Genomic DNA, 13,479 nt, shown 5'->3' with positions numbered 1-13,479 from the left:
TCCCTGTGGAAAATTTATGATGGAGACCAATAAACAACATCAAGTTCCTTTGAAAATAGGATATTCATCTCAGGATGACCCTGTGAACAGCTGTTAGACAAACCTCCAGTTCAAATCCATACCAGACTAGTCAACAGAATGCTCTTGAAGCAATGTATGAAGTACCTACAGAACACTACTAACCACCAAGGATTAGGACATCTCATTCTCTTTTTCTTAATGTCAAAAGAGATTTACAGCTTGGTGCCATTCTCCACCAAAACTGGAAATCTCTATGAATACCTGCAAACTAAGTTGAGGATTTCACATTTGAACTAGCTTACAAGGTCATCATCCAAGAGAAGATGACAATCTGAATGGTGAAGACTATGAAAAACAATCACAGGATAAAACAAAGGCCCTTTTCTTAAGTGTAAACCTTGGTACTGTATATTGTTAAAAAATACACTTAAAATCCTTGTCCTAATTGTTTGGGCAATGAATCTAAATCAAAACTTCTACATGGACAGAGTATTTATAAAAGGTTCCAGTTTGGTCTTCTGACTACTTGACCATTCTGGTCTGTTGTAGTTACACTGCCCATCTGATGTTCAAAAGGGGGAAAATTCTAGGTATGGGTCTCAAAGGTCAGGCATTTGACCTTCCACCAATACAATGAACAAATTTGGATTATTAGCCCCTTACAAATTGGAGAGCTTAACTTCTCTAGGAACTCTGACAGTGTTCATCTTTTATTAGCCAATTTACACAATTTCTAAAGTGTCTTTAGTGCCATGCATTATTACAATAAGAATCAAATTATATCATGGAAACAGATGTTGATGATATTTTTGCCTTATTTGAAGATAAAGACTTTCTCATTTCAGTCTTAGAGTCTATAAATTCTAAAAAACTTATACAGTATATCATTCAAAATGAAGAAGTGCCAAGACATCATCCTTCTCTTTATAGATGTATCAGCAGAAAAATACAAACATTTTTCAAAACTAAATCCCACATAAAATTCATATTTTCACTGTTTCATAAAATAAAGAAGTAGTAGTAAGTCTTTTCCTAAAACTCCACAGAATAAATGACTGGACTTTAGAAAAATTTCATAAAAACTTGTCTTCATGATTTAATGCATCCAACCAGATTTCTGGACAAGGCTCTCAAAAAAGCAGTTAGTATTTACCATTCAATTAGCAAAAAGAGAAACTGGTTTATAAGAAAAAAGTAAATTATAAAATTTACTATACCACAATACATGTAAATTAGAAGAAATCACTAAAAGTCTTGGGGACAAAAAATGACATTTTTATAATAAAATTGTTTTATATATACTTACCAAGTAACTACTTAGCTAACAATTATGCTCACACAGCATCCTAAATTCAAATTTCGCGGCAGCATGTCGGTTGCAAGGCGAGGCTGACACGCTCCGCCCACTGCAACAGGAGCGAGGGAGTGACAGAAGCCAGTGCTGTCATTCTATTTATTGCCGCAAAGTCCATGAACAAAAGAAACAGAGGGGAGGAGGGAGGGCTCTGATTCAGTAATTACTTGGTAAGTATGATTAAAACTTAATTTTATTATAAAAATGTCATTTTTATATAAGTAACTTACCAAGTACAGTAATTACTTAGCTGAATCCCACATTGCAAGGGGAATGGGAAGAATGGACTATTCTAGTTTAACACATTAGGCATGGTAAAAAACTTGAACTAGAAAAAAAAGGTGGCTTACACTGAAGCAGTGCTTGTCGCTTCCTAGCCTGGTAAGAGAGCCACACAGATTGGTGCGAGGTCTTGATTGAGATTTTGGTCTATTCCCCCGAAAGGGATGCTGTTGAAGTGGAGAGGTGAACTTTGGGACGAAGGATGAGAACTAAGAACTCTTGGGGCACTGAGACGACTGTGCTAGCAGATCCTGTGTGGACTACTTCTGTAGATGCAATGCGATCTGCTCAACCTTTGACTGCAGAAACAGATGCGCCGAGTCCAGCGGCAAAAGCAAAAACAGTAAGACATGACTCTTTTTGTAGTGAATGAGCACCAAAGTTCCCTCTTCTTAAGAACTCCAAAGGTGAAGAGAGATGTGAGTTCCGAAGAGCCGTCTCTTATGGCTTTATTGGCGCAAGAAAGGACGCCAAACAGGTCTGCTGAGCAGAGATCATCTAATTCCCTAAAACTCTCAATCTTCTTAGCAAGAGCTCCCACTGTCCAGTCCAAAAATCTAAGCACTTTTTGACTAGATGATCAAGCTCCGACAATGAGAAGACTTTTGCAGAAGCGAAGGCTGACCGACGAGACGAGTCACTAAGTCTGGAGAAGTCCCCTAGGGAGGAGGCAGCGACTCCCAGGGATGGAGCTTTCCTGGTTACGTATGGTCGATATTTCCTCTTGATTATATGAGAGGGGGGTTGGGCAAACATTGCTTTGCCTTGCTCTCTCTTCAACGGGAGCCAGTCATCAATCTCCTTCATGGCTTTCCTAGGAAAGTACTGTATACCTTAGTTTAACCAGACCACTGAGCTGATTAACAGCTCTCCTAGGGCTGGCCCGAAGGATTAGATTTATTTTACGTGGCTAAGAACCAATTGGTTACCTAGCAAAGGGACCTACAGCTTATTGTGGAATCCTAACCACATTATAGCAAGAAATGAATTTCTATCACCATAAATATATTCCCCTAAAAAATTCTTCATTGGCCAGTCAGAGAATTTAATGCGGGGCCAGCAGAGTGCTAGCTGAGAACAGTAACCACCCGTCCAATAAGGAACTTGGCTTTCCTAGAGGCAGATGAAAGTACCATCTTGGGAAGACGAGCGTGTTCATCTGGAACACTCGTCACAAGGAAGGTAGCGGCAGGATAAGAAGGAGTAGCTGGAGTAAGGGAGGCGGGATAGCTGGTGAGAAGGAAACGAAGAAGAGACATGTAAGCTGTGGGTGAAGAAGCGTCTTGGTCTGCATCCTCTTCATCCGAAGGTACCGGAGAAAGAGACAGATCTTGAATAGGTTTTGCAGTGGGAGCTTTCCAAATGAAGCTCAAGATCTCGGATAATTGGTCCTTGATGGCTAGAGAGGGGCCGTCTGATTCCAAGGAGGGAATTTGTCATCTGAGAGGATGTCTTGAAGATGGCGCCGTGTGCTGAGAGTCCGCAGCTGGGCGAACAGGAGCAGGTGCCTGGCACGCAGGAACCAGTGCTCGGCACGTGGTAGCTGGAAGTGCGGGAGCCAGAGCTGGGCGCATGGGAGTGGAAACTGGGAGCACAGGAGCCGGAACTGGACTCTCAGGAGTGGGTGCCTCGAGACAAGCCAGACACTCGGACAACAGGCAATGAGACTGATGCTTCTGACGTTTAGAATCCTTAGGTGAGTACGACAGTGGAGAATCCCAAGGGTGTGTCGGAAGTTGACAAGAGGCGAACACTGAGGGATCAACCCCGTAGCTGCAAGACGGGAGTGGAAAATACAAGGTGTCCCTGTGACGCTTGGATCGGCAGAGGGGGAGTGGAAGCCAAATCATCCGACGCCTTTTCAATGGCCAGCATGAATCCAGGAAGTGTCTACGACGCCCGTGATTGGAGTCTGAATCCGACATTGAGGACAGTCAGCACACATCCAGTGACATGCCTTTCCGATGGCAGTCATTGGTTGAAGCCAGGGAGCTGGCAACAGTTCCCTTGGACCTCCAATATGTCTTCTCACAAGAGCAGTGGAAAGGGACAGTGACCTTCGTCTAAGAGCGCTGACGGGATGGGAAACCACCTCCTCAACTAACACATCACTTGCCACTTTGTCACAAGACACTTTGTCTTTGAACACTTTGTCCATCAGGACATGTAGGGACGCCTCCCTCTCTCAAACCGAATTCACCACTAAATTAATCTTCTTATTGAATTTAGATTTGATTCTATATTCTAGGCTGGAAATGGCACTGGGGTCTGAAGCACGGGAGCTAGGCATGGGAGTGGGTGGAGGAAGAGAGGGAGGACTGAGGATGGGAGAGAGAGTATGTCCTGGGGTAGAGGGAAGAGCAAGACTGGAGTCTTGCTTAGGCTTAGGGGAAGAATCTCTACTCAACGAGACCCTACTTACGGTACGAGCGGCTGCCTCCTTAAGCCTATGTTTCTCAAGTTTAATAAGATGGGATTCAAACCTCTTCCAACTACAATCATCCCCCCAATCCTTGCATTCAGAACATGTACTCTTCCTAGAACACACCTGCCCCCTACACTTAGTGCATATGGTATGAACTTCATAGCAACTCTTAAGTAATCTATAATCTAGTCTTACAGCCGTCGCTACAGAAATGACGGCTGGAAGCACTAGAATCTGACATGGCTAAACTAATAGGAAATTAAGTTAATGCAAATTACAAACCAACAAAAGCCACAGCTTTAACAAAACCAAAGTGAATACTTCACCGACTTCTAGCAAGCTAAGAACAACCAGCGAATCATGAAAGCAGGAGCTCAGGGAACAATGTGTTGTCGAGAGCGCGGCATAAAAAAGAATGACGCCCCTGGCTTCTGTCGCTCCCTCACTCCCGTTGCAGTGGGCGGGACCTGTAATCCCCCGTTTTGCAACCAACGCACTGCTGCGAATTTTGAAGTTAGGATGCCGTGCAAGCATAATCCTTAGCTAAGTAATTACTTGGTAAGTTACTTATATAAAAACTTGGATTTATATTTCATTTTGCCAATACTATCCATATATACAAAACTTGGAAAATAAAGGAAAAGGACAAAATCAGCATATGTGTCATCAAATGTAAAATCTGCAGTTTGGTTTATGCTGTGGAAAACTGGAAAAATATAGAGAGCATCATGGAACACAAAATCCTGAATGTTAACAGAAAAAATTAATTTTATGGATAGTAAATCAATAAGGTAAAGTGCTGTATGGTTGTGGAGGGATCCTTATCAGCTCAATATCAACAATGGCAGGAAACAAATCTTTCAACACTTTAGATGAATAATAGCCATGTTCTTAGAGAAACTAAGCTTTCCAGATTCATAAGGAAAACTAATTCCTTGGAGTGATGGAGAGCCAAGTGACTGACCTTCATGACCCACACCAGGATTAATACCTACTCTGAGAAGATGGGCAGCATAACCTCAACAAACCAGAATGGTCAAGTAGATAGGAGATTAAGCATGAACCTGATATGAATAATCTGTCCATGCAGAAATTCTGAGTTAGTTTCATTCCCTCTAGTGATGAGAACAGTAGTCTTTGTCAAGCCTAAGAATTTTGAGTGTATTCTTAAGTTGTACAAGGAATTACATACAAGAAAGGGATCTTATTTTATCCTACTCTGAATGGTCTTGGAGAAGCCAGATCTTCACAAAGGCTGCCATGGAAGATTCAAAGTGCTTTAATTTGTTTATTGGAGAGAATAACTAAGGTTCATCTGCTTGAATCTATATACACAATAAAACAATAATACTCTACACAGCTCTGAGAGAGAGAGAGAGAGAGAGAGAGAGAGAGAGAGAGAGAGAGAGAGAGAGAGAGAGAGAGAGAGAGAGAGAGAGAGAGAGAGAGAGAGAGAGAGAGAGAGAGAGAGAGAGAGAGAGAGAGAGAGAGAGAGAGAGAGAGAGAGAGAGTTTTATGGAATAATCAGCCTTAGAGAGGAACCATATCTATACAGTAACAGAGGCTGAGTTCTTGGCTAGCCCGTATAAGACCACACAGTTAAGTATTCTTTGCAAGCCATAACATAACCAGTGACTTTCAACTTTGGCAACAAAAACACACTTCCATTGTCTTTTTATAGGGTTCTTCAGGCTGCTAATCAGAACTTTATATGTGATTTGCATTACATAATGCAAGTTACAGACAACTGTATTGTATCTTCTAATAATGTACATCAGTTTATATAGATAAAATTTTGAAAGCTGAAACTTTACCACAATTATTCATTTTAAAACTAACCATGTGACAATTCACTAAGAAAACACAGGTGACTATTAATACCAGTTGTTGCAAGATGATGAATAAAACATTAATATAGTATAGTACTTACGCTAAATAAAACTAAAATTGCTTCACAAAAATCCATCACAGCTAACTTCACTGAAGTTGATAAAAAGGCATGGTAAATGCATACATCATAAGAGAGCCAATGCTATTAAACTTAATGAAGCTGGAGGATGATGTACTAATACCAAATATGTACATCTAAACTTAAAATGTTGCACAATAACTCATCTAGATATCTGGAAGACTGCAACCTATCTGAACTTGTTGAGGTCATAATCCAAATGAAAAGTGAAAAATATATGGTGCACTTTGCATGTTCAAGTGATACTCTGAAAAATGAGCAAGAAAAAGATAGCAAATGCATCTACTTTTCTCTTAGCTACAAACTTAATTACCCTATATTAAATATACAAAAAAATAAGTTTGTATTCTAGGGTTTTCAGCAACATAAAACACCCAAGTACAATTCTTTTTATGCACAAAAGACTTTCATATGATAAAGCATTCTGGGAACAGGACTAGGATACAAGCGGAGCCCATCAGGTTACTGACAGTTTACCATGTACTTTCTCTGCTTACACAAATAACTATCTAAAAAACTTTAGTTATCTTAGTGTTAGTCACATCTTCACCAGTACTCCTTCATGCAACTACACTGTACTTGAACATTTATATAAAATTACATTACTATTTGCAATTTATTGATATTTTGTAGGAGAGAGTATTGTTCTCCATAGCATTTGCAATATTCCAGATAACAAGAGAAAAGTAAATAAATAAGGTTCTTCATTCACATCCTTACACTAAGGATAATATATAAAAATACCAGAAAGTTATGCTAACTCATATCATGAACCTTTGGAATTAAAAGGAAAATTAATCCTAAAAGTTGAATTAACAATACCAAAATGCATATCAAATCCTTAACTCAATATTTTATATTTTCTATACAAAGCACCAACAAGATTTTTCAATAAGCAACTTTATATAAACAATTAACTTCATCATATTTCCTTCTCAGAGGTAGAAATGAAGTTGTTCAAACAGGTACAGTTCCAAAAGAAGACAATCATACTGTAGATGTAAATGTATTGTATAACAATAAACTATTCCTAAATCATCCAGTATAAAATCACAGATTTCCTTCTTCCTTTAAAGCATCCTCACCAGAATATCTACCCAGAACTAGTGAATTAAAAGTGGATTATTTATCAGATCTTAGGCTACAATAGCATCTTTTCTACATTTCGCATGATGGCCAATTTTGTGCGGTTTGAGATCTTCAGCTTTTCTGTTGGACCACCCTGAAAATATATGATGTTTAACTATAATTCACTATGACCTCATTTTTCTAAAGATCTATAAAACACTAGATATAAAAAAATCTTGTTCAAACACGAAATCTCATACAAACTTTGTCTTAATCTCTCTAGAACTATCAAATACAAGTACTGTAAACATCTTTAATAAAAAACAATGTAAATCAATACAATCCTTCTACTGAAAACAGAGATGGAAATTTTCTAAAAGGTGGGCTTACACATTCCAAATACCATCAACAACTATAATATCCCTGAAGTAGTGAAAATGGCAAATTCTTAAGATAGTTTTTTCTATATATAAACACCTGAAGTATTCTTAATGGATATACCTTCAGTTAATGCTAGTCTGGTTGCTGAAGCTTGGTAAACAGCAGGTGACTAATAGGTGAGGCATGGTTTCAAAAGACTAAATCAACCAGATAGAGTACCAAATTAAGTTTCATCTCTCTCTCTCTCTCTCTCTCTCAAGTTTTAATGAAAGTGAGAGAAACAAGAAGAAAATTATTATAATTGTTTCATAATTTTTGGTAAGCTGATAAACAATATTTATCTTTCAAAACACCCTGACTGCCCTTGTGTTGTAAAATGGGGACCATGCCAGCCAGGATGGCCCCCTACCTGACTGATGCAAGCAGGAGAGCACACTGCCTGAGTCCCATATCAGAAATTTCTCAAAATATTGACTGACCAAGATGAAATGGTTTTCAGAATATTGACTGACCTAGATGAAAAAGACACACTACAATTGATAAGTTTGGGAATGTGGAGTTACAGGTTTTAAGAATAAAAACTTAAAAGTCAGCTTTGGTAGCAAGCAAACACGTGTACATAACTGTGGTCTCTGACTTGAACGTCAACACATCAGTTGAAACCTTTAATCTGTCACAATTTTAAATGTTCCACTGCGTGACCAATGATGCCTGGATGCTAGATAATAAGAAGCAATTTCTGATGCTGATATCTTGATACCTTGTTGATCCTTAAAATCCAACTCTCCAAATCATATCTTAGAAACTGTTCACCTTTACTAAGTATACTAATTTAGCCAGTATTTAAAAACAATGTTTGGTATCCAACTCTTTCGTTGGCCTTTTGAGGTCTTAACCTGTTACATTGTGTTCATGTCATTTAATTAGTAGAAACCTAGCTGCTATAATGATCTGCATGCTTGCTACAAAATTTCACAGCTTATTCTTCATTTAAGTAATTGCTATTCTAGCGTAATGAGTATCTATTCAGTGGAAAGAGGGCACTCTCTTCCATCATTTTATGAATTCACATTAAACACGTCTTTTATTCCGCTGCCAGTAGTCACTTTTGAGTCTCATATTTCAAGAATGGAACTAACAGAGTATGAAGTATTTTCGTTGAAGACCCTATTTTTGTTATTAGAAGACACTATGAACATTGCCATGTCTATCTTCAAAGCGTGGAGATAAAAGCAACAATCACTACATTGACAAAATGTATACTGTATTGACTATTAATGTTGCATTTCATTTTAGAGGTAATGGTAATGATGTTATGTCCCATTTCAGAAGTAATGGTAATTATATTACTTCCCATTTTAAAAGTATAATGATAATTATAGTGGATTGATTTTTCAGAATTTAACATCCATTTTCATAGCTGAAAGACTTTTCCCCTACACCTGGACATAAAGATGTGCTTCTGAAGAAACTTGAACATGGGAAGAGTCAGGGTTGGTCTTCCTCTCTCCAGAATGACCAGCAGGTGACCAGGAACTACCATAGTCACACATTGGGGACTGATCATAAGCTGACCCATACAAATGGAGACTGGTCATGAGCAAACTCATACAAAATCCACCTGCAAAGCTCATGAGTGCTGTCACTCCCAACATAAGAGTAACCAATGTGAGCAGACTTCTTAGCCTTCTTGTGGAAGGCAGCCTTCCAGGTCTCCATTCTAAACTTCCAGTGATTCAATGGCAAAGACAAGGAGGAAAGTGATAAGGAACAGGAGCAGCAACATGAGAAGGTGGAGGAAAAATATAATGCATTGTGGCAATACTTAGGCATCCCACAATCACAAGTTTCTCCATCCTCTCCCAAGTCCACTGAGAAAAGAGCCAAATCAGACATCCCTGATGGCAAAGGAGCAGGAACAGCTGCTAGGAACCAACATCGCACCAACAACAGCATCAGCCAAGGAGAAAGTCAGTCTACCACCATGTAGTCTGCAAACACTCTTCTTAGGCTGTGCTAGGAAAAATTGGCAGACAATATCCAAGTAGAGCAGCTAGGGCATGGCAGGCACCAGACATGGAAGAGGAGGTGGGAACAGTGGTGAGACACTATTTTGACTTTTTTCTTCTGGTCCTCACTTCCTCCACAGACAGTGTATATTCCTGATCTTTTTGAGTAGTCTTAAATTTAGCACACACTCACTCTTGCCCAAGACATTGTCTCTGATCATTCTTGCAAGGAGAAGAATTATCATGGCCCATCACTCTTACACCAGTCAAAATTACCAAAATTAACAAACAAGCCAAAGTCATCAACCAATCAAACCAGAAAGTACAGGCAGTCCTCGGTTATCGGCGGGGATTCCATTCTGAGGGTGTGATGATAACCGAAAAGTGCCGCTAACTTAAAATTGGCGATTTCTGTGCTTTTTCGGCAAATTTTGGGGCTTATCGGCGCCTGTTAGGTAGGTATCAGTGCCAATACCCAATTATTGGTACCGATAAGCGGAAATCAGTGATTTTCGGCGCCGAAAATTGCCAATTTTCATTGCTAGACAAGTGCCATAAAACCAGATCACCGTTAACCGAGCCTGCGTTAACTGGGGACTGCCTCTACTCAGATCAACTCTAACAACCACCATGATGTCTACTTTCCACTTCTGCACAGCAGGGCATTTGAAGAAAAGTGACAATTTTTACCACATGAATGGGTGGATCCCCCATCCTCTTGCTCAATTGCCAATAATAACTACCTTGTTACCAAGTTTCAATGAAGGCACAGTTTATCCATATCAAACAAAAAAGCTTGTATTTTCATAGGAACAAAAAAAAACACTGCATGATACATAATCTGTTAAATTAATGCATACATATCATAATGAAAATTTCAGTATTAAAAACTTCGAAGTAAATATATGGAAAGAAAAGAAACTTAGTGTATACAAGCAGGAAAGAGAAAAAAACAGTCTACACAGAGTGGAAAGCCAAGATACAGAAGAAAAGGCCACTCAGGAAAATCTGCCAGATTTCAATGAAAATTTTTGGAATAGCAAAATACTTGAGGAAGAGTACTGTATAAAAGACAAAAATAAGGAAAGTGATGTTGAAGAGCGAGAAAAAACAGAAAGATGGAGACGCTACTTTATAAATTTATTGAATACAGAAATAAAATTTAAACTATCATTACTATTTATAAAAGTTTAACCTGACTATTCAACTAACAATTCTTAGCTCTGATAGGGTCAATCAAAAGGGGTTTAACTTATACTGTACAGTATATTACAGTTATATACCAACTAGTACACTGCAGTTTCTTAAAATTCAAAACTGGATAACTTGAATATGTTTTAAGTCTGACAAAATTTTTCCAAGAGATTAATTTCCACAACTTTCCATTTGGTGACCTGAATTGCTAACAGTCACATACAACATGTTCGTTTCACTAAACATTCATTTTAGAAAATCACCCTTTTTTGGGGTGCTTAAAAAATCACACAGACAATTTAGTCCCCGTTCAAACAAAAATGGCAGTTAGCAACAATGCTGCTCATATTCAGATGGATCCTGGGATCTCCAGAAGCAGACAAGAACTGCTTTAAACTGTTATTAAACATGTCTGTGAGTGTGTTTAAAATGAGTGTGTTTAAAACACCTTACATCCCAAGATGTTTTGGATTTGTGTTTGAAGAGTGCCTCATTATGACTATCTTTCATCCTTTGTTCAACATTGTGATTTTGTGTTTTTCACCTTAGCAATATAATCAAGTGATCCATTACTTTCTATTAAGTTTATACCAGGAAGTTAAATTCTGAACTGATTACTGGCAATCTGTAAAGTAATCCTTCAATTATCTGGATTAATAGAACCGATGGTCTATCAGATAATGGCAAAATCCGAATAATGGCGAATAAAAAAATCTAGGGATGGTTAAGGGTAACTCTGTACCCTTCCTCAACTAACCTTATCAATACCACCTAACTGTAAACACTCAGTGTGCTTATAAACAACAATCATCACATTTTAAACTGAAAATTTTATGCAAAAGGCAATCATCTACCCTTTTTCCCCTTACTTGTAACAAAATATACTGCATAAATACACTATGAAAAAATGCAACCCCTTCTTTTTCTCTCCCTAGTAAATGAGACAGTTCAGTAGGCAGGTAGCCTACCTGTGTTTAACCATAGCCTACCATGTATTTTTAATAGCAACTTCCTTATCAGTTGTTACCATATTGTAGGCTATGTGTGAACTACAGACCTAGGCTAGCCCAAGTGTTATGTTCATAGTATCCATTTGCAAAAGTCAAATAAGCTATTACAGCTGTATTTAAGATAGAGGACAGTCACCACCCTACTTACGAACGACTTGTTCATAAGTCGGTTTTTAAGAAGTGGTACATAATTTCTTTTGATGTTTCCATTCCCAAAATATCTCGAGAGTCAAAGATGATACTATTTTCACTGCATTTTTAAATCATGCAGTATTATAAAGAGTTACTTGGGATGCTAGAAAGATAAAAAGAAGAAAATTAAATTTACATTCATGCAGCATCAAAATTTTGTATTTTTTTCATGCTTTGAAAGTTATGAACTTGAAAGAATGTTGCAGGAGCAGTGTCTGACATTGGAGTCTGACACTGAAGTTCACAAAGTAAACAATACACACCACCATCTGTTGACAAAAATGCATACTAAACATCTTCTATGGAGAGAGGGGATACAGAAAATGGGAACTCATCAAAGAACGAGTCAAATCAAATCGGGAAGATAGAAATAAGTAGGAATATTTTACAAGTATGAACGCATATTCTCGTGATTGTAAGACGAATAGTGTACCATACATGGTAGCCAATCAAGAGAATACTTGGGATAATGAGGGAAGGGGTTAAAGGAACAGCTTCTTCTTCTTCCTCACGTTCTTCTGTTCTTTGCAAAAATTCTTACTAGAAGAATATGCGTGCAGAGCAAAATCTGAACTTGTGACACTGTCTGTTCGTATCTATGAATGTTCGTAACTTGAATGTTCGTTAAGCAGGGTGGTGACAGTATACGTATGAAACAGAAATACTAACAGTACTGACACTAATAGGTGATGTCAAATAAGAGCAAGAAGACAAAGCACTAACTGCCAGCTAAACATATCATTAAAGAAGTGCGCGGCAACAGATGACAACAGTAAAATGATTAATTACACATAAAATCCACTTCAAATAAGTCCAGATCTTCGGGAAGACATATGGAAAAGAAAATGACAATGCAGATTTTAATAAAAAAAAAAAAAAAGAGGAAAAATTGAAGCTGAAATCAGCTATGAATACCCAAGATGAGACTTGCTGACAGCAAGGTAAACACAAGAGGTGTGGTTCTTTGCTGGCAAGGAACTAAAAGTCTGAGGGTACACATAAGTCCTGCTGCCACCCAGCCTGCAAACACTATTCTAGTAATAATTATTCACAAATAGAATGTCCAGGATTCACAGAGATGGGTCTGTACAACAAGCAGATTAATCTAAGAACAAGATTTCTCAGCTTTGTCATTTATGAGTTGCAAATATTTTTTTCCTTTCATTGAACAGTCAAGTCTTCTTTTGGTGCTCAGTATTCCAAATGCTATTTTGACTGGGGGAAATTTTTTCATTCAGAAAATGTTTTCCTCCAAAATGAAAGCAGTATTTTGGTAAGTGAAACTTTGGATCATTTCAGTTTTTGGAACTTGAGCATCTGGGTTTTATTTGTCAATGCTTGAAACAGTTAAGCTAATCTGGTTGGCACAGCCTAGACTTTTTAATTGTCCTCTTTTGTGTTTCAAAAGTAATATATGGTAGGAATGTCTACTTTAAGGTCTAAACGAAGACTGTAACGCATCTTGGTTTACTTTTTACCTCATATACTTGATCTTACCACAGTTGCATAAAATTAAGCAACTTTTCTATTATCATCTACTACCCACAGGGGGGTGGGGTGGGTACTACTACTGT

The 13,479-nt window shown here is 38.1% G+C and overlaps 1 protein-coding gene across 2 annotated transcripts in view; it reads right to left on the bottom strand.

Annotated features, from left to right (window-relative positions):
* Window positions 1-5,744: 5,744 nt before the first annotated feature.
* The window catches only part of LOC136844397 (hypoxia-inducible factor 1-alpha inhibitor-like), a 76,786-nt gene continuing 69,051 nt past the window's right edge, over window positions 5,745-13,479 (bottom strand). For both annotated transcript variants that reach the window (XM_067113529.1, XM_067113530.1), the window contains exon 6: window positions 5,745-7,273. In XM_067113529.1, the coding sequence (XP_066969630.1) occupies window positions 7,193-7,273 (81 nt within the window). In that variant the 3' untranslated portion in view covers window positions 5,745-7,192. The remainder of the gene's footprint in view (window positions 7,274-13,479) is intronic.

Source organism: Macrobrachium rosenbergii, chromosome 12 (assembly GCF_040412425.1).
Source record: "Macrobrachium rosenbergii isolate ZJJX-2024 chromosome 12, ASM4041242v1, whole genome shotgun sequence".
NCBI lineage: Eukaryota > Metazoa > Arthropoda > Malacostraca > Decapoda > Palaemonidae > Macrobrachium > Macrobrachium rosenbergii.
This window is presented reverse-complemented; position numbering and strand designations above follow the sequence as displayed.